Consider the following 24,683-nt stretch of genomic DNA (forward strand, 5'->3'; position numbering starts at 1 on the left):
TTTTGAAAATAATAGTAATAGTCATTTAATAAAATGACCAAAACAAACGTGATACTTTTTATGAGTATCATAAAGAAAATGTTGATACATGGTAAAGATTTTTTTTTTCAACAAATATCTTGTTTTTATCACTAAAAACGAAATACTTAATTTCAAGTAACATCTTTCATATCAATCTTTGTTTGAAAGGACAGAACTCGACCATACAAATTCAGATGTGGTAGAACAAGTATTAAATAACCCCAAAAGGGTATAAGCAATTTTAGGTTATAGTTTTTTCAGGAGGCTTACAAACGCAATTTGATGCGTTTGGACAAAATAAAAGTCGCCACTTTCCAATTCGAGATGGAAAGAAAGTGAGAGTAATGACATTACGCATCAATTTTTACTAATTCCTTGCATCAAGATCCCTCCAAACACGGCAACAAGAGTCCTCGTTCGCCTCTTCTTCTTCAACAAAAAGTGTCAAATACGTCCCCGTTAATGTTCCTTTTACTCTTCCGCAAGATCGAACTCATATAAATACTGGGTTTTGTTCCAGATTTGGATTCAATTCCAGTTGGGTGTTCGTGGTTTTCGAAAAAACCCAAGTGAAATCAAGTTTGTTCTTGTGGGTTTTAGAAGAAACTTCATTTTGATCTTCCTTGTTGGAGTATGACGGTCGGGGAGCCACGGAACGGTAAGGATATCATCTACGATGCCGTTTCCGGTGCCTCTGCAGGTATAGATTCTTTCAATTTGAGATCTAAATGTTCAATTCCCAATTTGAATTTTTCGTGTGAAAAAAATCTAGGGTTTTGTAATTGCTTGGTTTCACACCTTCATTTACTATACCCAACAAGGAAACAAAATTTAGAACTTCAATTTCAGCATTGTTGAATCCAATCCATCTATATACACCTGTCATCTTTAAATCCAATCGAAAAGGGTTTTAAAATTTAGAAAGTATTCATCAAAAACTCTACAAATGTCATTTTCCCATGTCGCAATCTTTACAAACCGCTGTTCTTCCTCCATGTCATTGCATTTGATAAATTTAGTAATAGAATTCGCTTTTCAGTAATTTTGGAATGAAATTTACATGTGAAAAAGATTTTTCTTCCATTAATTGCTTTAAATATCATGGTGTGTTAGGTATAATGGTTACATCATATATTTTTATAATACAGGTGCTATAGCTGCCACTCTCATGAGTCCATTAGATGTGATCAAGACAAGACTGCAAGTTTATGGCCTCCCTGATGTGCCTAGAAATAAAGGTAATTTCAATTTCAACTCTTTTAATAATTTTGTTTACATATTGTTTATACTTTATTAAACTCGTAATATATTGCGTTCTTGTTTCCCCCATTTAAGTTACAAATTTTGTATTGAATTGCTTCTTGTATTCTTCATAAGTCATTCAATTATAATGAAAAGATATTTCTTCTTTTTGTAATTGATATTAGGGAGTGTTATTGTGACAAGCTTCCAAAACATTATAAGAAATGAAGGATTGAGGGGATTATATAGGGGACTTTCTCCAACATTGGCTGCGTTACTTCCAAATTGGGCTGTGAGTATTACTATTACTTAACCAAAATCACCTTTTTTATTATGTTTTTATAATTTTATATATGAAAAAGTAGTAATCAAGTTTTAGAATTGTGTAATTACTGTGATGTTTTGTTCCTTTATTGTGAGTTTTAGTATAAAGTTCTTTCCTTTTGTTTTAGAATTGTTTAATTGGTTTGAAATTTTGGTACATTGTGTATGTATTTAAAGTTTGGTAAATGTGTGTTAAATAGTATATGTTAATAACACTTATTAAGAAGACTAATCCATAACGATTATAATATTTTAAATTTAAAAAAGATTTCATGTAATCTAAATTACTAAATCCAAAAAAAAAAAATCTATTTTGTCTTTAGAAAGTATTTTCATTTTTCCAAAAATTTCAACATTTATAAATTGACATGGAAAATATTTTATAGTTATTGATCTATTTGTCAAATTTTTAAATAAATAAAACGTATTGATTATAATCAAAGCTATGAAGTTTAGTTAGGAATTAATAGATGTAAATGACTTAGGTTTAGAATTTTTTAAAAAAAATTGTAATTTGTTTGACAATGCAAATTAGAAAAAATATAATGCTTCTTTTTTCTATAATTAAAAATATATTGTGCTTTTTTACGGATAAAGAATATTATAAAAATGTACATTTAAAATGTGCAGAAAATGGATTTTAAATCCGGATGTATTAGTGATACACTTACATTTCAACAATTAGTGGACCTTAAAACAAATTGTATAATTATTTTGTAACTTTGTAATTTGTTTATTTTTCATTATATCTTGACATATTTTTTTTTTATTCATATAGGTCTATTTCGCCGTATATGGGCAACTCAAAGAGCTTCTCGATTCACATGGTTGGTTACTATACAAAATATCTTCTATATTTCATTAAATAAATAAAAAATCTTTTATTTTATTCTTTTCTATTTTATATTTAATTTTCAAATCATATTTTTAAAGGAGACGGCATGGGCCACCTTACTTTCGGGGCAAACATGATAGCCGCTTCTGGTGCTGGAGCCGCCACTGCAATCACCACAAATCCATTGTGGGTCGTAAAGACACGACTCCAAGTATTTTTCTTTTTTATTTTTATTTTTATAAACCATGTTAAATTAATAACATCATACTTTTATTATAAATAAAAAAATTAAGTACATTGCTATTATCAGTAAAAAAAAATTGCAGTTCTGTTACTTGTGTATTAAGTCGTTCTTTCTGTATTATGATTTAGACACAAGGGATGAGAGTGGGTGTAGTTCCTTATACAAGCATATCTTCAGCCTTGAGGCGAATCGTTCATGAGGAAGGCTTTAGAGGGTTGTACAGGTATGCTTCGAAGTTGTACTTTCATTAAAAAATAAAATTCCACCATTTTTTTTTTTAAAACTAATTTGTGTTTATTATTTGTTACAGTGGACTTCTACCTTCTCTTGCTGGCATAAGTCATGTCGCTATACAGTTTCCAGCCTATGAAAAGATAAAATTGTACTTGGCAGATAGGGGTAATTAAGACTTTATCTCTCTCATTATAGCTTTATGAGTTGTGTACATCATGCATTAAAAGTTGTACATGTTCTTTAAGTAATTCTGATCTTGTGTTTTTTCAAGTTGTCAGATCATACAACTACTAACGAACTTAGCCCTGGGAAACTCGCAATCGCCTCATCGATGTCTAAAGTACTCGCCTCTTTAATGACCTACCCACATGAGGTGACTCCACTTCACTTATCTCATTAATCTCGAAATGACTAAATTGTCCCTATATTGTGGTTGTTAAAATTACAATTATGGGTCTCGTAGGTGATTCGATCAAGACTACAAGAGCAAGGGCAGGTTCGGAATACGGAAAATCATTACGCGGGTGTTGTTGATTGTGTGAAGAAAGTTTTCCGAAAAGATGGTGTGGCTGGGTTTTATAGGGGATGTGCTACAAATCTGTTAAGAACAACTCCATCAGCTGTGATTACATTTACAAGTTATGAAATGATTAATCGATTCTTGCAACATGTTCTTCCCCCTCATAAAACTAAAACCCCTTCAAAACCAGGCGATGGAAAGATGAAACCCCCTCAAAAAGTTGCAGGAAATGATGCGAATGATTTAGAGATATCAAAACTGAGATCGAATAATCATCATAGCCCAAGAACTTTTATACCTTTGGGGAATCAGGATCCTATGGAGTGACTCAATTTTTGATGGATGAAATTTGATGATGATGATGAATAATTGTAGGCGACACCATTTTGTTTGTTATATTTTTGTTTTTCTTTAAATAAAGGAATCGTATTTTGGATTTTTGGAGTTTAGTTTAGTTTTTTGGGGTATGTTTTCAGAGGAGAAGTGAAGTGGTTAAAGGGTATTTGTACAAACGTTGTAGCATGGTGTACAAGCTCATACAGCGTAATTATTCTGGATTTAGTAGTTTCTATTTTGGAAAAATGTTTGTCGAATTTATATTTATAATTATTTTTGTAAATCTTATAGAAGGGGACGTTAATTAAAAGACCTAGACATGATTATAATTGAAAAAAAAACTCTTGGGTTGGATTAATAAACTAAAGAGTCTAAATGTGTACAAAATAATCTCATTCCTCTCACCTAGACAACATTTTGACAATCGCCTACATCTCCGACGACTACCTCCATCAACGGACACCATCACTAAAACTTTGTCGCCACTCATTCTTCAATCACCTCTCTTTCTTCTCCAACCATCGCTATTGACCTTTTGCGTCTCCATCTTTGATCACATATTCAACGGCCGCTTTCCTTCTCTGCTACCATTTGCCACCACAACTACCGAACCTTTCTCCACCTTTCCTTCTCATCTCACCATCATTAAACTGTTGCACCTTCTCATTCTTCGATGTTAGAGATAAGAGGGTGAAGGGAAGGGAGGAGTTGTGTTTTTCTTGCTCTTTGCTGTCATGGTTCACCCCCCTCCTAAATCCGTTCATCACACTATCAATTGCTCCTTTATGAGCTATAACATTGGTGGCTTGCTAAAGACGAAGATAGTAGTTGTGGTTGGCGGCTATGTTGGTCTGATGATTTTCACGGAGAGAATTCAAGGGTGGGATAGATAGGTGGGTTATATATGCTTATTAACTAAAATCTACTCTGATAAATAAATACTCCATTTGTCCCAAATTAATTGTCTATTTTTGACTTTTGAAGTTTTTTTTTCTTCAATTTTGATCTTAAATATTTTTATTTGTATTATATATTACTTGATGAAACTTATAATAATGAAAAGACATTTAAAATACAATCCATTCATATATTTTGCATCAAATATTATCTATCAAAAAGAAAAATATTTAAAGTCAAAGTTGAAGAATAAATATTTAAAAAGTTAAATGTGGACAATTAATTTGGGACCAAGGTAGTATCTTTTTTGTTATATGTCATACTCTTATTCATTTTGTCAAATGTCATTTTCTAGTTATTTAATTTTTTTTTTGTACATGGCATTTTTTTTTTATTTTATTAAATTTCACGTAATATTGATATGTAATAATTGTAATAAATGTCATAATAAATGGATATCAGTTTCATTAATGTATACTTTCCTTCTAATTTCAAAATTTCTAAATTAGTTTAATAATACAATTTATACAATTCACTAATTAATACCTATCATATGGTAAAATTAAATTTTGACTTTGATTTTATGTTATGTACAAACAAATTTTTGAACAATTGGTTTAATAACATAATTTACTATAAATTATATCAAGTTATAACTTAGTTTACTTTTTTTTAACATTTTAAGAGTTATAAATTATCTTAATGATTTAATATTAATATATTTTTTTAGTTTGGTTTTACTTTTAAATTACCTTCATTGCTCTAAATAGAAACAAACTATTAGCTTTAGATATACATGAAATGGAAAAATGTTATATGACTTTTTAAAAACCTTAATGTCTCATTCGTTGTATTTAAAAAAGGGATACCGAGTAAACTAATAGTTATAAATGAGCTTTTTAAAGTAAATAACAATTTTTTTGGTTTTTGAAAAATTATCACTTACTCCTGAATGTCCAATTCCGAATTTGATCTTTAAATTTCAAAGTTTTTCTTCCAAAAAAAAATTCAAAAAGAAATCTCTTTGCTTATGTCTGAAATATCCATTTTGAAGTGTTTAATGTTAATGTCTAATATTATGCCCTAATATTGTATATATTTCACATTTACTATATTTGTTTAACATTTGTTAGAGTAAAAAATGAATTCTTTTCTCGAATATCCAGAATTGTACATCAGATTTCAGATTTGTTTTTAAAATTCCTGAGTTTTTGAGACAACCAGTGTTCACTGATGGGTTGTTGTATGTTACATTGTTCAAAGTTAAAAGTAGTGATGGATTAAAAATATTAACTTTAAACAATGACGGTAAACTTAACAATATGACATCTAATGTTGAAGTATTTACTTATTCATCATTTCTTTAAAATATGTCAATAGTTTTCTTTATATTAGTATAGATTGAAGTATTTACTTATACATCTGTATGTATTCCGAAATTTTACTTTAACAATTCTTAATGTTTAAACCTTTATATTTAACTTTATTTTAATCAACCGATGTAATACACGTGTCTCGCAACTAGTAATATTATAAATGTAAGAAAAAAAAATTAAAAAAGACAAAATCATGACATTTTTCATCCTCTTTCACATACTTAAGAGCATTGGGTGTGGACAACTAGTTATAACACCAAATTTGTGTCACCTCACATGCTACATAAGAAATGGTGTTATAACACCAAGTGAGGGAATGATCACCATGTTAAAAGCATGTTATAACACCAACTTTTTTCCATTTCATAATTTTTTTTCGAGTTTTTTTTTTAATTAAAACAAATATATTTTAAATAAAACATAATATATAAATAAAACGTAATGTTAAACAAAAAATAACATAGCATTTAAATTACACATAACATCCAAATTGAAAAAAAAAACATTACAATAAAAAGAATATTTTATTTTTCCTAAACAACACTATTCGTTATCGTTACTGTGGATGATATAATCTTTCAAGTCCTCTCGAAGTTGTATGTGTTTACTTGCATCCTGAATATCAACGACTCTATACAAATACTCTGATATTCCTGGTTGAAATTGAACGTGTCTGGGCTCCGTTGAGATAGCCTGCAATATTCCGTCATTTATCTTCTACTACCATGTTATGCAATGTAATACACGCATACATGATATATCGTAAAGTTTCTAAGTCCAGTGGTCGTGCCGCATGTTCAACTATGTGCCACTTCGTCTTTAGCACTCCAAAAGCACGTTTCACATCCTTTCGTGTTCCTTTTTGTCTTCTCTTGAATAATTTATCTCTTTCTTCACAATTTAAAAATATAGTACATTATATAATATATTAATTTACAACCACCTTTGATCAACACCATGCCCATTTGAACTTTTGTGATCTCTTGTGAGGTAGGATTGTAACATTCCGTTTATTAAATAAATCAATATGTGAAATTAATAAATGAGTAATAGCCTTAAATCGAGTATATTTTTGGAATCAAGGGCTAAAGGGTAATTTCCGGATTCAATTCGTAAAGATTTCTGAGGTCAGGGGTTATTTGGTAATTTGTAGGACCTGTATTGTAATGAATTTATGGATTCAGGGGGTTAAAAGGGAAATTGTGGGTTAAAGTTGAAAAATATATGGTGAGGAGGGGCTGATCTTGTAAAAGTCTAGAAATGTAATGAAACACGGGTATAGCCGGTGCTCTTAACCCGTCACCATGTGAGATTGGTAACCCTAAACCTAGACAAAGACTCCAGCCGCCACTTATAGCTCCAACCGCCACCCATCCTTCCGTCGCTGCTCCGACGTCGCTGCCACGAGACCACCGAACGTTGCCATTGCGACATATGCTGCCGGAGAAACGCCGAGGACCGGGCGAAAATCGTTGTGCGTCGTTGTGCAGGCCGTGAGTCACCGGAAATGCGTGGTTAGCCCATCAGCAATCCATTATTCTTCTCTCCCTCGCTGCTTTCTGTGGGTACCGATGCCGGAAACGTCGATGTTGACGTCGGTGGCCGTGGGGGGGCGCTATGTGCGTTTTCCGACGACTTTAGCCGCCTAGGCGGTGGCTGTATGATTGAGCATTCGATTATACTTGCTGATTGTTGCGTTCTTGGGAATTATATGTGCGAGTTTGGCGAGAAAAACCCACCATGGCTGCCAACCATGGTGGCTGCCGCCTCCTGCTGCCAAGTCACCACCACCAGCCGCCATAGGAGGTGGCTGCGGGTGTGTTCATGAGTTTGTGCTTGAATGTAGCTATTGTTTTCAGAAATTATGAGCTTGATTGGGCGTTTTTATGGCCGGAAAACCCCCCACCACCACCGTGAGGCGGTGGCCGCCGCCATGAGCCGCCGATGACCACCACTACCTGGGGTGGTAGTGGGTGGTGCTTGGCATAGTGAACCCTAATCGGCCCAAATGCTTGAACTGGGCTTGTTGGATGGTTATTGGGCTAGAACCTCTAATTAGGGTTTGGAAAACCCTAATTTTGGGTTTGTTGGTTTGGGCCTATTGGGACCCGCGTCTGGACCAGTGAACTGAAGTTATGACTCATGCTGACTCTAGTGTTTGATGACTTAGTGGGAAAAATGGACTTAATGGGTCAAGTCCTTAATGGATTAAGTGAGAATACCTAACCCTAATCGTCATTTCATGTGGAAACCGTAATTAGGGTTTGGGCCTTGAATTTAGCCTTCTATTAGGCTTTGATGATTGGGCTATTGATGGGCCATCCAAGAACAATCATGTAGACTAGAGTATTTAGATGGGCTTTGGGTTAAGGCCCAAATGAGGGTTTAGGCCCAATTTGGAAAATTGGGCCATAGTTGGGCCATTAGTGGACTTTTGTGGACCTATTTGGTATTGGGCCTTGGTGGGCCCAATGGGCTTGAGTTATTTATGGACCAAATTGGTGGACCATATTTAGACCTAATATGTGAAGGTTGGTCTTAAATCCTAATGGGGTTAATTGTGGGTTTGGCTCAGTGTTAGAAGCCGGAGTACAACAGCAACATTTATAGGATCTGCTCGCCACCCGAGGTGAGTCTACTCACTATACTTTACCTAGAGTGGTAATTAGAGTTATGTGACAGAGTATCTTGTATGCTATTATGTGATTGTGATACACTGCATTATTTCTATGTGATTCATGCCGTGTATGTTCCAGAGTTTACAGAGTTAGAACCGGACGGTTCACAGAGTTAGGACCAGATGGTCCACAGAGTTAGGACCGGAGGGTCCACAGAGTTACAGCCTCGAGTGGCTATTATGTGTTACATGTGGTATTTTGGGGAACTCACTAAGCTTCGTGCTTACCGTGTTATGTGTTTTGTATTTCAGGTACTTCTCAGGATCACGGGAAGGCGACGGTTCGATTGTACACACGAGATAAAGAGTTATGTTTTGGAGGATCATGGATTATTAATCAAACAATTATGGGTTTGTGTTTTGTTAATTTGATAATTGGGGATTTTTGTGTAATGTATTATGAGAATTTTTGTGATTTAAAAATGACAATTTTGTTTGAAAATTCGCGGTGTTACAAAGGATAGTATATAGGGCCTACTTCACCAAAATTAATTCAATTTTTTTTTCTATTAAATTTCATTAGTCACTCACCAAAAACCCTCCAATGAGAGAAGGGAGTAGTTCCCTTCCAAGTCATTTAATTCATTATAACATTTATTTACATTAGTTTTTTTATGATATCTTTCTTAACTCACAAGATATAAAAATAAAATGTTTTTCAACTCACTTGCCACATCATTATTTTTAATTTAATTTATTTGAAAGATTCAAAATACAATAAAACCTAACATTTATATAATTTTTTTTAATCTTTAAAATAAACTTGTAATTTTAAACCAAAATAATACTAAACAATATTAAAATTAATAATTAATTAAAAAAGTCACACTAGAATAACATAAATTAAAGTCATACTACAATAACATAAATTAAATCATAAAACGAAAAACGAAATAACAAAAAAAACATACTACAAACGTCAAACGAAAGATAAAGTAAATACTTAAATTCTAAAAAAAGGATGATTTTTTTTAATATTCCAAGTCGCATCATAACGAAAATATTTCATGTTATGGTGTTCGCGATACTCATTTTGTGTTGTATTTAAAACTTCTTCATTAGAAACTTCGGGCTCACAAGTATTCGTCTTGTGGGTGAAAATAATACTAAGTTCTTTCATATTTCAATGCAAATCTTTCCATTTTGAGAAAAGTTGATGTGTTGAACAATCCAAACTCCAAGTTGTTGCTTAAAATGATCTAGAACTGATCGACATAAATATGACAATCTATGTTGACTAACGTGCCTATTCTTGAAAGTGACAATGTATGCTCGAGACAACAACACTTCTTCGATTTCAAACCATTCTACAAAAACAAATGGCATAGGAATAATATACATTCCCAAATTTTGAATTGGAATATAGAGAATATAGTAAAATGGAATGAAATTAAAAAAATATATAGAGAAATTAGAGGAGAATGGAATGGAAATTGAAGAAAAAAAATGTGATTTTAAATTGGTAGGTAAATGTATTTATAATAGAAAATTTAAAAAACAGGAATCGTTGAGAGGAATCACGAGTTTCTCCACCCATGTTGCAAGCCGAATGCCCAACCCACGAGTCGACGGAACAACTCCCCCGACGGTTTCGTTAGTACCGCCGCCCATTTTTCTTTCTTCCCGAGTCACTCCGACGTCCCTTATAGTAGTATGATAGTGTCAGAGTTCAATAGGTTTTGTTTTTTTCGAGCTCTTAAGAGTTACCCCATTGGCAACCGAATGTTTAGTTGGTTGCCACATTTGGATTAAAAAAATAAAAAATTCTTCTAAAGCTCACGACGGGTTTGCTCCACCAAACGTTCAATCGGCCATTTGTTATTATTCGTTTGTTTTTAATTCTTTTAGATAATTATTATTTGGTAACTAATTTTATTTTATTTTTATTAAAAAAATAAATAAAATACACCATAATACATAAAATGATTTCGTCTAAGAATAAAGACCAATATTGATACATATTAAGAACTTTTTTAACAATTTCTTTTATATAGTTTGTATAATCTTAAAAATAGTGAAAAAAAAAGTTTATAAAATAATAAAAAAAATATGTAATTTGTATAATATAATAAAAATTAATCAAAAATAATATAAAAGTTTGATTTGGGTTGAATTGTTGATGAGTATAATAAATTAGATTTTTTTAAACGACAAATCTAACATACTCCTAAACTACTTGTTAAATCCATTTATGTCCACGACAGAACTTGAACTCTCAATCTCAATTATGTTTAGTTGGTTTGTAGATGAAAAAGAGATAAATTAGTTTTTAAATAGATAGTTGAGTTGGATTTAGTTGGTTAGTTGTTAATGGGAATAGTCTTTAAATAAGATAATGTTGAGAGATATATTAGGGATAGGGTTTATTTTATTTTTTTTAAACTATAAACAATTATTAATAACAAAAAACTAAAAAAATATATAGGTAAGGGCAATATGGTCTTATCATGTTTGTCTAGAACAAAAGAAGATCAAACCATAAGAACAGTATATTACAAGAACAAAATACAGATTAAACATACAATTCCATCCAAATCTTAGGGTCTATTTCAGTAATTTACTCTTAAACATATGATATTAACAATTTAAAGGAAAAAAAAAAAAAGCAAAGTGCAAATCTCATCGACTTCAGCCTACAACTATCCAAATTCAGAATGGGTAAGTTGTTCCACTTTTAAAGGCGCAAGGGTCACATTTTTGGTTGTTTCATTTGGACCAAGTATTTTCAAGTTGCCATACAAATGGACCAATTCCAAATACAAAGGTCAATAGGGGATTATAATGGCTAAGTACCAAAAAATAAGATTCATTATTAGTTGGTTGACAATTTACAAACTAATAGTAAAGGTTGATAAATATTTTAAAATTAATTGGAAAAAAAATAACATTTTTATCAGTCTTGTCAAATACCTTCAAGTGTATTATTATTGAGTTGCTAAATGACAAATGAGATGTTTGAGATGTGATATTTTCACTGAAGGCAAAATACACAAGAACAACTATAATTTGCTCAATTGGCACATAAATGATAAATGGTGTTATTGGGGTAGATAAAAAATTCCCCTTCACAATTAAAGCTATAACAAATGACGTCCAAACTCTTTTATAGAGTTAAGGTTAGCTACATGTTAAATCAAAGATGTACACCAAAAAGCAAGCATCTATTTAAAATAACATTATATTTATTATAATAACGACATGTGGTTCCTTATTATTTAAAAATTTATCCCAACTTTTGATTACAATATTCAACTCATCCCAAAACACCTATCAAGTATCAACATGATATTTGTCACATTCAACTTAAAATCTCCATTATTGCTTCCAAGTCAAATTTAAACACGCCACCATCCTTTATCTTTTCTTTCCCCCAAAATACCTTCCATCATCGTCATCTCATCCCCATTTATCTACATTCAGACAAACAAATCTCTGCAAATCGCTTAAAAAATAATGAAAAAACGCACTCTTATCTTCACCTTTTTCCTGTTTTTCCACCAATCATTATCTTTGGATCCTAACTATGAAGCTTGTGTTCCAAAAGACTGTGGAGATGTGCGTAACATTACTTATCCATTTTTCATCGAAGGCGAACAGGATCCCTCTTGTGGTTACCCTGGATTTGAGGTCCACTGCAATGAGTCCGCGATGCTTCGGATCTCAGGGAACGAGTTCGTAATTAAAGATATTCGATATAGCAACAGCTACCTCCGACTCCAAAACGCCGCGATTTTGCTTAACCAGACTGAACCATGTCCGAAGATGATCAGGAACTTAACGCTTGACCCTAACCGATTCCGGATTGACAACGGCTCGAGTATGAACCTAGTATTCATTTCAAACTGCTCCGGTAATTTGACAACTGATCTGGAAAAGTACAGTATCAAATCATGTGAGAGAAGTAATAAGGAGGTTGTCATGCTTGATAATGATCCGAATTTGAGAAACGTAACGGATATTTGCGGCAACGGTAGTGAGATTGTGGAGACGCCGGTGGAATTAAGTGGCGGAGTAGGGAGGAATCTGGTGGTTGACGGTGGTAATTATAGGGATGTGATGGAAAGGGGATTCATGTTGCAATGGTTAGCGGCGGATTGCGGTGTTTGCCTGAGTAGCGGAGGGCGGTGTGGGTTCAATAGGACGAAGTTCGGATTTCGCTGTTTCTGCCCCGATAGACCTCATATGGTGAGTTGCAAACCTGGTAAGAACTTTCCTTTTCTTTTTGCTAATAATGCATCACATACTTGTACTTCATGTCTTGAAACTTGTACATTGTCTTGAAACTTGTACATTGTTTTTCACACTTTCTACTTTTAGCAATCAATTTTTTAGGTTATCTATTTTGTCTTCGTAACCTCCAAAAATGCAAAAAGTAAACAAAGTTTCACTTTTTTTTATAAACAAAATATAACAATATTTTACTTTTTCTAACGAATTCCACAATTTTATAAACAACATATTTAGTTATATAACCGATTTCAACATATGATAGCCTCGAACCAATTTTATAATTTTTTGTTAGATGACATTGGTCAAATTCATATTTATTCAATAATATTTTAGATTTTATCAATTTATGTTACAATACTATACTTTTACCGATTATTTTTCATAATATTTTGTAGGGTCTTTTTCAAAATCAATATATTTTGTCGGTTTTACTTTTGCATAAAGTTGACTTTTTTAATTTGAATTATGCACATGGGTTTTCTCCATTATTCTCTTTGAATACGATATAACTTGTTAAAATGGTCAAAAAAATTATTAAATTTGTCCGTGTTATCAAATTTGAACAGTGTCTAATAAATTATAATAAATATAAAGATGTGACTATAGAATGAAACATTATTTGCATTTCTGACTTTATTATGTGAACATTTTAAAAACAAATGGCTTAAAAGGTAGGAGGTTGTATATGTTGGGCCTTTTTTCTTTAGTCCATTTTGGAACAATAGACTTCATGCTTTAGGAGTAGTCTAGTTTGACTTTGACTTAGTCGCATATGTCCTTCATAGTCGACATGAAATCTTTGCATTTTCAAACTCCAATTTCGTTATTTGTAGGGTTTTTTTTGGGTAATTTCAACGTAGCAGCTAAAATTTTATAAATAATTAGTAAATTTGTATCCAGTTTTCAAATTGAAAAATAGATCGTTTGACTTTTGTAAATTGGTGTAAAAGTTATAATCAAAATTTGGAGTATAATGGATTGTGAATTGTCCGTTATGTTGAGTAAAAGGTTAATAATATATTATTAGGTAACTTTTAATAGAGGTTAAGTCGGGTTTAAAAAATAGTATTATAATAACTAATGTATTAGGGAAAATTATATAAGATGGTAAAATAATTTGAGCAAAATTTTTATTTTGATAACATGTTTTGGTTTGTCACAAAAAAAAAAAAAATCAAAACATTTAAAAAAAAACATATGTACAAAATTTATAAAATAAGAACCTATCATAATAATTTTAAGAGGTTGAAATATTTGATACGTCTTTCATCTTTTGACTATTTACAACTTATTTATGTTTGGGTTTATGCAAGATTCTCAGTAAACGTCAATCAGCTTTCATTAATTTTCTAATTATATATAATAGGACAATATTTTTTTGTATTTTATCATGTATGATATTAAAATTTGGTAAATTTTCTATCAGTTGTGTCTATATGGATAGCTTAAAAGTTTTAACATTATAATTATAGTTACTAATTTACTATAATTATTTATTGTTATTATAATAATAATAATCAATAGAATTAGGGTTTCGTTGTAAATAACTAAATATGATGGGCTTTCATTTCTTTCTTGGCAACACAAATCTAATGAAAAAGATGAACCAATGTTATTGATTTATCTATTAATTATTTTAATAATAAAAAATAATTATAATCGTAATATTGAATTCTAGAAAAATATTCACATGAACACCATGTGGACGTAATTTATACAAAATTTGCTATATTAGATGTCATTCAGGATTAAATATGAGTTTACGTGGTTGAAATCTCTTCATATAACTTAATATAAATAGAAAAATAGTTAGTTGTCATATTGAGTAAAATTTAAAATGGATTATTTAAAAAAGCAATGTAAAGTTATTGGATATCACTAAAGAAAATATTCAGCAAAGTTTTTATATTTTCTTTGAACAAAAAAATAACAAAAAATTTGTAAATGTATACATAAATGGGATATTAACAAACAAGTCATCAACCGGTCAAATAATTCTTTCTTTCCTTTTCTTTTTTTTTTAAATAGAAAACATTGGTTTTTCACAAATATGTTAAAAAAAAAATAGGTTTTCTGAATATGACTATTTGTTAATCTAATTTTAATCTCATTTTATTATCCTAATATAATATTGGGCAAACTAATGTCATTAAATTTTATAGTAGTTTTACTGATTTGGTCCAGATAATTTGGAGTGAGACATATAAATTTGGAGTGAGACATATAAATATTATCTTAGTGTAATATAATCTAAATACAATTTTATTGTATTTTCCTTGATTGAAATAATGTCTTGGCTTACGGTAACGATATTATTATTATTTTTTGTTTTACCAGTAATATTATTTTACTATAATTTTATTGTATTCTTCATTGGCATATGGTAATAAGTATTATTTTACTGTAAAACCAAACTAAAAAATAGTAAATATAAAAATATAAAAGTTACAGTAAATATTTAATTTTTATAATAATAATAATAATAATAATAATAATAATAATAATAAACATTGTCTTAAAAGTGGTATTATCTTTCGGATAATCAACAAAATCGTTATTTTCATACCAAATAACTTTGTCCGTAGTTTAATAAAAAAGGATATCATTTGCTATATTGAAAGATTTTTTTTAATTGCGGAATCACATTAAAACGAAACTAGCAAGTTTTTAGAAAAGTTGCAACATATAAACAAGGGAAATAGAAGAATTTCACCAGTAAAATCAATTTAAAGAACTAAACATCTCTCTATATTTCAACTAATTGAAAGAGATTAATATCATCCGTTGTTTTCATTGGGCTATTCCTGAAACTTTTGAAAACTAAATCATTTATAATCTTCCATATACTTATAAGAGGGCCCATAGCAATATTTTTCTTTTCTTATTCAACATCAAGGTTTTTACCACATGTCTGAGACCTCTTCCACTGTAGCCATCAACTTACACAAATTTTGAACTGTAAAACCACCGTCTCGTTACCTTTCCAGACCCATGAATCCTCTATGTTTGTCAACATCACACCGGCAACTTTATTGTTTAAATCTAATAAAGTTGCCGCTTCCCTTCCTCTCCTTAGATTTTTAGACCACTCCCGATGAATTTCATCTAGACCTTTGTTTTGAATTTTGTTAAGAAACATGCAATTTTTCTGCACTTCAATATGATAAAGTTCTGGAAAAACATCTTTCAACACTACGCCATTGCACCATTTGTCCTTCCAAAAGTAGGTTCTATTTCCCGCTCCAAGATGCCTCACAAACAAATCTTCCAAGTTAATATAATAAAATTAAAATAACGATAGAATATAGTAGCATTAAAATAACTTTTATGGAGAAAACGTAGTAAAATTAGAGAATTTATACTTTCTGTAAGACACAAAAAATATTATCTGATTATAGTATGATAATAAACTAAATTCAAATATTATTATATTATTAGTCGTTTTTTTAGTAAAAAATACTTTTAATTGAGCTTATTTTTAAGAAAAAAAATCACCGTATTTTGCTTTTACCAGTTGTTTGATTTGTTAGTCTCAAATGTGTAAACAATTACAAGGTTTTTGTTATTTTCTGTTAAAAAAAATCAAGGCTTAATCAGTTAATTGTTTATGAATATTAAAATAAAAACTTTTATGGATATTTCTCATCATTGTGTTTTCACCATTCATTTTAGCTAAGCTTTTAAATAATATCCATCTATATCATTTTATTATTTTTTATATTACAAAACATAACATTTAACAAGTTCATTATAGGGAAATCTCCGATAAAGTCTTAATATATTTGGTCAGTCTATGGTTTAATCTCAATATTTGTTTTTTTGAACAGAAAAGTCTCGATTATCTAATTTTGTACAATAATCTGTCATTTTATGTTGAAAAAAAAATAAGAATTGTTTCATTAGTTTAGGAAAAATATAAAATATTCGAGATTTTTCTGTTGAAAAAATAAAAATGGCGATTAAACCATATACAGAACCAAAATATTGAGATTTTATCAGAGATTTTCCTTTATTATATCAAAAACTTCTCCGCCTCATCAATTTTAGTTTGTAGTATTTTATTATTTTCTATATTGCAATAATAACATTGAATATAATAAATTTGCACTATTATAATATATATATATATATATATATATATATATATATATATATATATATATATATATATATATATATATATATATATATATACGCTACCAAATTACTACCTTTTTTTTCTTTTTTTTTATTAAACTAAAAAAATATAGAGACAAGTAGCTTGTGCAATTACAAGTAATTAATTGTGACTTGAAAAAAAAAGTAAATTGAAAATCTCCGGCCCAATACATATTAGGAAGCTTGATAGTTAAACGCAGTCAATACTAAGAAAATGATGAAAAGTTTTCAAACTACACTCAAGTCTTCCATCCAGTCAACTGCCGTGTATGATCATAGATGACTCTCGTGCGTTATATATATACATGAGCCCTTATTTTCACTTCTCCATTCACGCATGCATCAACAATATGTTTCTTCACGTTCTTGTTTTCTTTCTGGCTTCCTCTATGGCCTTGAGTACTTCACACCTTCAATCTCCTCCTTCTTTCATAAACCATTTCCAAGATTCTACAGATCACCTATGCCATGTTTTCACCTTAGGTTGCTCTAACAACACCACATTAATGGAGGAAATTAAAAGTACTTTGTTGGGTTATAACAAAACTTTTGAGCAAAATCAACATGATCTAAAATCCCAAAACCATGAGGTTTTCAACATCACTTTCTTCAAACACGAGACTTCGTATATCCGTTCTGATACAACTCCTAATAAGGCCGAAGAATGTTTGAATTACAACTTGTTCTATAATTTAAGCATGCGAGTCCCTGAGGATCACCCACTGAACTGTGTCATTCTACAGCTTCCCTTCAACCAAACTGCCCTTGAATCTATCCGTTTTTTATTTCCATTCTCTCCGGAGTTTTGGAATTTGTTTAAACCGTGTTATAATCGTTGGGGGTGTCACCATAGGCATAGAGGTCAAGTTCTTCAACTGCGTACATTTGTTACATGAGACGTGACTAGATTGGACTGGACTTGACTATACAATATTTCTAGGACAATCATAGTTGATGAGACTAAAAGAGGACATTCATGTTTTTTCACTCATTCACATTTGTAGTGGCACGCTCTAGTCCGAACTTATACAATTCTTTAGTTAGCTAGTAGTCTTTGTTGTGTCTTTGCATGCATGCATCCGTTTGTGTATATTATCACAAGTTTAAGCAATATAATGTTGGTGCATCTTTTTGTTGACTAATCGTGTTGTTTTGTTTTGTTTTGTTTTTGTTTTTCAGGAAGAAAAGACTATAAACCAATAATCATTGGAGGTAACGTTACCTTTGGAGTTAATCTCTTTCATGTCTCTTTGTTTATATGACATAACATGTTGTACTTTTTTTTTTTTTTGATATAAACCGGGTGATAAAATTGCAATTTTCGTTGCAACATTTCTTATCTTTGCAATTACATTTGAAGTAATTGTGGTTCTACCATAGGGCTAGAGGCTTCTAGGCTAGCATCACCAACTGTTTGTGAAAGTTGTCATGAGGTTGGACAAAATCAAAATATATAATTTAAATGGTATTTGGGATTGTTTTCAAAACAACTTATTGACTTACTTATTGACTTATTAGTTTTTCAAAAACCAATAACCCTAAAAAAAAAATACCCTTTTAACTTACTCACCTAATCCTTTTGGTCAATTTCTATATTATTGTCAAACATTTTTTAAAAAACAACTATTGATTTATTGACTTTTGTCTATACAAAAAACTAATTCAATTACATTTTTTAAAAACTTATTTTTTCACCATAAACATTTTTGTACAAAGAGTGCAAAAAGCAATCTAGAACACCCCTAAATTTGAAGTAATAACCCATTTACCCTACTCAGGCTTTAATTTTTTAATATTTTAATATGAATCTAGTTACCGTTGGATTTGCGTTCATCGTTACTCTTGCCGCCGCCATTTTCATAATCCGGCGAGCCCACAACCACCGCAAAGCGATTGCATATTCCCGAGACCTTGAAGGCAGCAGCATCTACTTCGGTGTCTCGCTTTTCTCCTACGCCGAACTCCAAGACGCCACCCAAAATTTCGACTCCTCACAGGAACTCGGCGACGGCGGTTTCGGTACCGTTTATTACGGTAAAAATCCACCACCATTTCATGATTCAAACGCAGCACTGCTTTTGGGGAATGGAATTGGAATTGATTGATTTTTTTCTTCTAGGTAAACTCCGTGATGGAAGAGAAGTTGCAGTGAAGCGATTATACGAGCATAATTACAAGCGAGTCCAACAATTCATGAACGAAGTCGAAATCCTCACTCGATTACGCCACAAAAACCTCGTATCCCTCTACGGTTGCACATCTCGCCGGAGCGTCGAACTCCTCCTGGTGTATGAATACATCGCCAACGGAACAGTCGCCGACCACCTCCACGGCGACCGGGCAAAACAGAGCCCGCTGACGTGGCCGAATCGAATGAAAATAGCAGTAGAAACCGCAAGTGCCTTAGCATACCTTCACGCCTCCGAAATCATCCATCGAGATGTAAAAACGAACAACATTCTCCTCGATAACAATTTCTGCGTCAAAGTCGCCGATTTCGGACTCTCGAGGCTGTTACCAAACGACGTCACTCACGTATCCACTGCTCCTCAAGGGACACCGGGTTACGTCGACCCGGAATACCACCAGTGTTACCAGTTAACAGATAAGAGCGATGTCTACAGCTTCGGAGTGGTTTTAATCGAATTGATATCTTCAATGCCTGCTATCGACATTAGTAGATCTAGAGATGAAATTAGTCTCGCGTATATGGCGATAAATCGGATCCAGAGATGTGCCCTAGACGAGCTGATTGATCCGGTTTTAGGATCCGATTCTGAGACAGAGAGGATGACGAGATCGGTGGCGGAATTGGCGTTCCGGTGTTTGCAATTTGATTCGGAAACGAGGCCTACGATGAATGAGGTGTTGGAGTTTTTGAAGGGGATTCAAGGGGATGGTGATAACAGTGTCGGAGAGTTGAACTTGAACGCCGGAAAGGCTCAGATGCCACCGGCTTCGCCGGAAACGGAAGATGTGGTACTGTTGAAAGAGGTGGATGTGGTCATGGCGTCGCCGATAACGGTGACGGCTAAATGGCATAGCACTGGTAGTGGAGTGACAACACCGACCACCAGTGGGTGAGGTTTAACATGGATGACATGGTAGTGTATAGGTGTAAGTTTTGTATCATTTCTATATATAGAAATAACTATAATTTGTACCTGGATAAAGGTGACAATTTTGCAAATGGATATACTATAGTAAAAAATATTTCGATAAATAAAACATAAACAAAAGGCTATATAGTTATTACACTTATACGTTGAGAATTTCACTAAAACTATCTCGGAAAAAACGTTTAAAAAAAAAAAAGGAAAATAACCTAAAAGGTAAGATTGTTTCGTTTTGTATATGCTTAGTACTTTTTTTATTTTATGATAGAAAATATTTTCCATTCCTTCAAAATGACAGGATTACATCAATAAATACATGACAAATACAATAACATGGGCCTTTGTAGGGCTGGACTATACGAACCGTATGCATACACCAAATACATAGATTACATAAAATGGGCTTATATTTAACAATTTATGACCAAAATCGAATAACAACTAAACCATATAGATTGTAAGAGTGAAAAAGTTATTTTGTGGTTGAAACTTCAAGATTGGATCAAAGTACATGGACGATTTATGTAATTTTACCGAAACCTAAACGGTATGTATAACGCCTCGGGTGTCAGAACGTGGTGTCAAAACGCGAGAAGTGTCGATCAGATGACACTCCTGATATCTTTCACGATGAAGTGAACTAACAAACATTGTTAGTATTGAATACTTTTCAGTTGAATACGGAAAAAGTATTTATAGAATTGGATGACCTTATAATGTTGATTCTGCTTTATTCCCTAAAATATATCAGTTAACTAGTTGGTTTTGTCTACATTACGTCATTATAACATGTTGTAGGTTGCCGGCCAAAATATGGATTTTCCAGCAAGTTTGGCATCTCCGGTGAACTTTCGGTCATCTTTTCCAACAATACATGATTTTTCCTGCAAGAACAAATTATCGAGAACACCTTCATCGAACCTACCACCCTTATACCATCCAACCATCCCTATATCACCCCTTCATCGAAACCTGCATCACCGAGAACCAATTTTCACTGCCACCTTATGCACCCTTTCGAACCCCACAACCTCTATCAGCCACAACCCTAACAACCTCCTGTCATCACCAACTCTGCCGACCACCTGCACCACCGAGCCTCCATTACAACTAACCATCACACCTGTAACGTCCCAAAAATTTAGACTAAAAAATTTGATTTATAAATTAATAAAACCATTATCCAAAACAATATCATAAAAACCATAGTGAATCAGAGTGTATCAATAAACATCCAAGTACATCCGAGTCATGTATTATGCGGAATAATGCGGTGTGTGCAATGCAGTCATCCTGAGCTCTTCCCTTTCGAAACAGAAGTACGTGAAACATAAACTAAAAATCGTAAGCACAAAGCTTAGTGAGTTCCCCAACATACCACATACCATACATATCAAACATATAATGGCCCCGCACGACATCGAGCCCCTCTCGGTAAACAGATCTGTCAGTCATCAGGCTCCGCCTGATATACATATAAACATACAAACATATAAACACACAACACATGCAATAATCACAAAGATAAATAGCATACATAATGGTCATCGGGCCCCGCCCGCCATCGGGCCTTGCCTGGTAAGCATACAAACACATACACATGCAAGAGTCACGCAGACATCTAGCATCCTAACATAATAAAACCATGGGTCAGCATTGGTGTCATCGATTCGCTAAACACAGTGAGAAAACTCACCCTGCTGACAAAATCCACAGCTAACAGCTCACACAGCCAAAGAACGGGTGACATACACCTCCTAACAAACCATACAAGGTAAACCCTTAGTCCACCTTCTAAAACTAGCAATTTGACCAAAAGTCAACACTCAAAGTCAACGGTCTAAGTCAACAGTCAACAGTCAACATTTCCATCAGTTGACACTCACGTCGTGATCAGTCCTTAGTCACGTCGTGAGAACGCACTCGGCTAAATTCCAACTCAACTTGCTTCAACTCGGTCCTGGATGACCCACTCAGCAGACCTCACGACGTGAACCTTCCCTGGTCACGTCGTGAGCTCAGTCTGTCGAAACAATCATGTAAAAACCACTCTCACGTCGTGACACTCCCTGCATCACATCGTGAGCTATGTCTGATGCTAAATCCTAATGTATTAAGTCCTCAATCCAATAAGTCATTCATTCCAACTTTCCAAAGGGCTTTCATACATCAAAAGCAACATAAAAATCTTTGCTTTATGGACATGCATGTCCAATGCATGTCTTGAACTTGATTAGGTCAAAATGGTGAAAATGAGATCCAAATCTCATTCATGGGACCAAAACTTAACCAAACCATAGATCTAGCACACCAAACCTCAAAAGGGACCTCATGGATCCATAAAGTTGCCAACTTTATGGAATCCAACCACTCAAACCACATCCAACATGAAAAAAAGACATAAGAGTCTAGATCAATAAGAATAACACATATAGGTTGGAACATGAGGACTTACCATGGTACAAGGTATGATGTTTAAGGTGGTGATGGAACTTGCTTGCTGGATCTAAGCACAAAGAACATCTTCTTCTTCTTCAAAGCAGCAAAATCTTCATAAATGGATGAAAAATGAAAGATGAGGCTCAAAATGGTGAAAGGGCGGATAGGGTTTCTCTCAGGATGATCTATATATGATGGGGGCTCATAAATGCCCTAAAAACACGGAACCAACCCTTATATATGTTGAAAACCCTAAAAACTCTTAGGCTTGGGTTGTACAGTTCTCATGTCGTGATCCCCTAATGCTCACGTCATGAGCACAGTTTAAATCAGCATTTCCATTCAATCGCTTCTCACGTCGTGAGCTCCAACTGCTCATGTCGTGAGATCAGTTTTCCCCCAAATCCTTTCCGACTTCGAACAGTCATAACTTCTTCGTTTCAACTTCGATTTCGACGATCTGTATATCCAAAGAAAGGTGTTGAGAAGATCTACAGTCATATTAACTCTCCTTTTCCTTCAAACTTACCGAACTTACATCTAAAATTCATAAAAGGCTCGAACTAGCACTTTATGGTTATACCCTTGGGCTCCAAAAGCACCAACCGAACTCTCAGATCACCTAATATACATTACCCACATCCAAAGGGGTCTAAATCTCTTTTTCCCCCAAGGCCCGAAGCCTTATGATAACCGGTCTTCGGGTCATGGCCCCAAATTATGAAACTATTTGAAACAGGGTGTTACAACACCAAATACATTATGCTTGTCGAAGAACTCCTCACCAGAAACACCTTCACTACCATTCACCACCATTTTTCCTTTTCTTGGTCATCATCTACCGCCTCCTTCCAAACCTTCGTGAACTATAGCTAAAACAATTGAGAGCAAGAAAAGAAAGAAGAAAAGAAGAGGATGTTGCATACATGGGAAAGAAATGATAAGAAAGAATAAGGCATAAGAAACTTATTCACCAAGAAAAACAAGTCGCCAGAAAAACTTAAATTTTCGGAAAAATCATATATCGCAGGGAAGATAAACGAAGAAGCCAAAGTCGCCAGAAAATCCATCTTTTGGCCGGAAACCTACAACAACATGTCATAAGGACATAATATAGACAAAACAACAAGTTAAATGATTTATTTTGCACGAAAAATACGATAAAGACTAAACTTGTATAAAACAAAAACAATCTTACTATTTTAGGTCGTTATCCCAAAGAAAAACACTTAGGAGTTAGGACTAGTCAAAATTTGTAAGAAAATAAACTGAATTAGCAATTGCAATAACAAAATAATGATTTTCAAATAAAAGGAATACCATTAAATTAAACGGGTTACTAGGTGTTTGGATGTTACAAGGAAAGGGGTTCGTTTTTGGCGATCGAGCTAAATGACTCATTTCAGAGCACGTTGCACCCGATTCCTTTGCAACTATTATCTACTTTAGGCATTATTTGAACTTCTGTTACTCTTGAAAAGTATTTTCCATGTTATCCTTAATAATCACTAATTCATTATGTGATGATTACATAAGAGAAATACGATTATTTATGAAATTTTTGAAAAAAGAAAAGAAAATACATACTTTCCTACCGTGCGATACCTAAACCGAGCCCGATCATATTAATGATAAATCAACAACGACAATAATCCGCAGGTTTCCCATTAGAATACGGTAGGTGGGAGGTAGACTTCTTCATTCATTGTCAACATTTAATGGAGATCGATTGTGTCACAAAAATGACATATGGTAAGAACACAACGGTAACATGTAAAATTAGGCAAACAAAGGGAAAGTAAGTGATAACGTGCAGCAAGATGTATACATGAGTACTTCTCAAAGAAGCGTACAGGTCTGAGAACCTGCAAACAAGGGGAGTAAGTGATATAAAATATTGAAAAAAATCCAAAAAATAACCAAAAAAACTAACATAATACTATAATAGCATGAAATCGTTATCAAAAGTAAAATTCGAGAAACCAATACATGTTTGGTGGTGAAACTCTCCATCAAACCTAATGTTTGGTCTCC

At 32.9% G+C, this 24,683-nt stretch overlaps 2 protein-coding genes and 1 long non-coding RNA gene across 3 annotated transcripts; all 3 read left to right on the forward strand.

Moving 5' to 3' along the window:
• Positions 1–229: 229 nt before the first annotated feature.
• On the forward strand, positions 230–4,002 carry LOC145133662 (nicotinamide adenine dinucleotide transporter 1, chloroplastic-like). Its single transcript, XM_079068598.1, has 9 exons — positions 230–721; positions 1,170–1,259; positions 1,449–1,555; positions 2,366–2,414; positions 2,521–2,633; positions 2,795–2,889; positions 2,977–3,065; positions 3,179–3,273; positions 3,364–4,002. Exons 1-9 carry the CDS (start codon positions 655–657, stop codon positions 3,745–3,747), a joined length of 1,089 nt encoding a protein of 362 aa, XP_078924724.1. The 5' UTR covers positions 230–654; the 3' UTR covers positions 3,748–4,002.
• A 3,353-nt stretch (positions 4,003–7,355) lies between these two features.
• LOC145132985 (uncharacterized) lies at positions 7,356–9,148 on the forward strand. Its single transcript, XR_013718318.1, has 2 exons — positions 7,356–8,658; positions 8,959–9,148. It is a non-coding gene; the product is annotated as an uncharacterized LOC145132985 (long non-coding RNA).
• A 2,854-nt stretch (positions 9,149–12,002) lies between these two features.
• Positions 12,003–20,351, forward strand: LOC145132983 (LEAF RUST 10 DISEASE-RESISTANCE LOCUS RECEPTOR-LIKE PROTEIN KINASE-like 1.2). Its single transcript, XM_079067943.1, has 4 exons — positions 12,003–12,907; positions 18,274–18,306; positions 18,907–19,128; positions 19,214–20,351. Exons 1-4 carry the CDS (start codon positions 12,160–12,162, stop codon positions 20,176–20,178), a joined length of 1,968 nt encoding a protein of 655 aa, XP_078924069.1. The 5' UTR covers positions 12,003–12,159; the 3' UTR covers positions 20,179–20,351.
• Positions 20,352–24,683: the final 4,332 nt, after the last annotated feature.

The sequence above is a fragment of the Lactuca virosa genome, chromosome 8, assembly GCF_052849685.1.
Source record: "Lactuca virosa cultivar CGN04683 chromosome 8, Lactuca_virosa_CGN04683_v6, whole genome shotgun sequence".
In the NCBI taxonomy this organism is placed as follows: domain Eukaryota; kingdom Viridiplantae; phylum Streptophyta; class Magnoliopsida; order Asterales; family Asteraceae; genus Lactuca; species Lactuca virosa.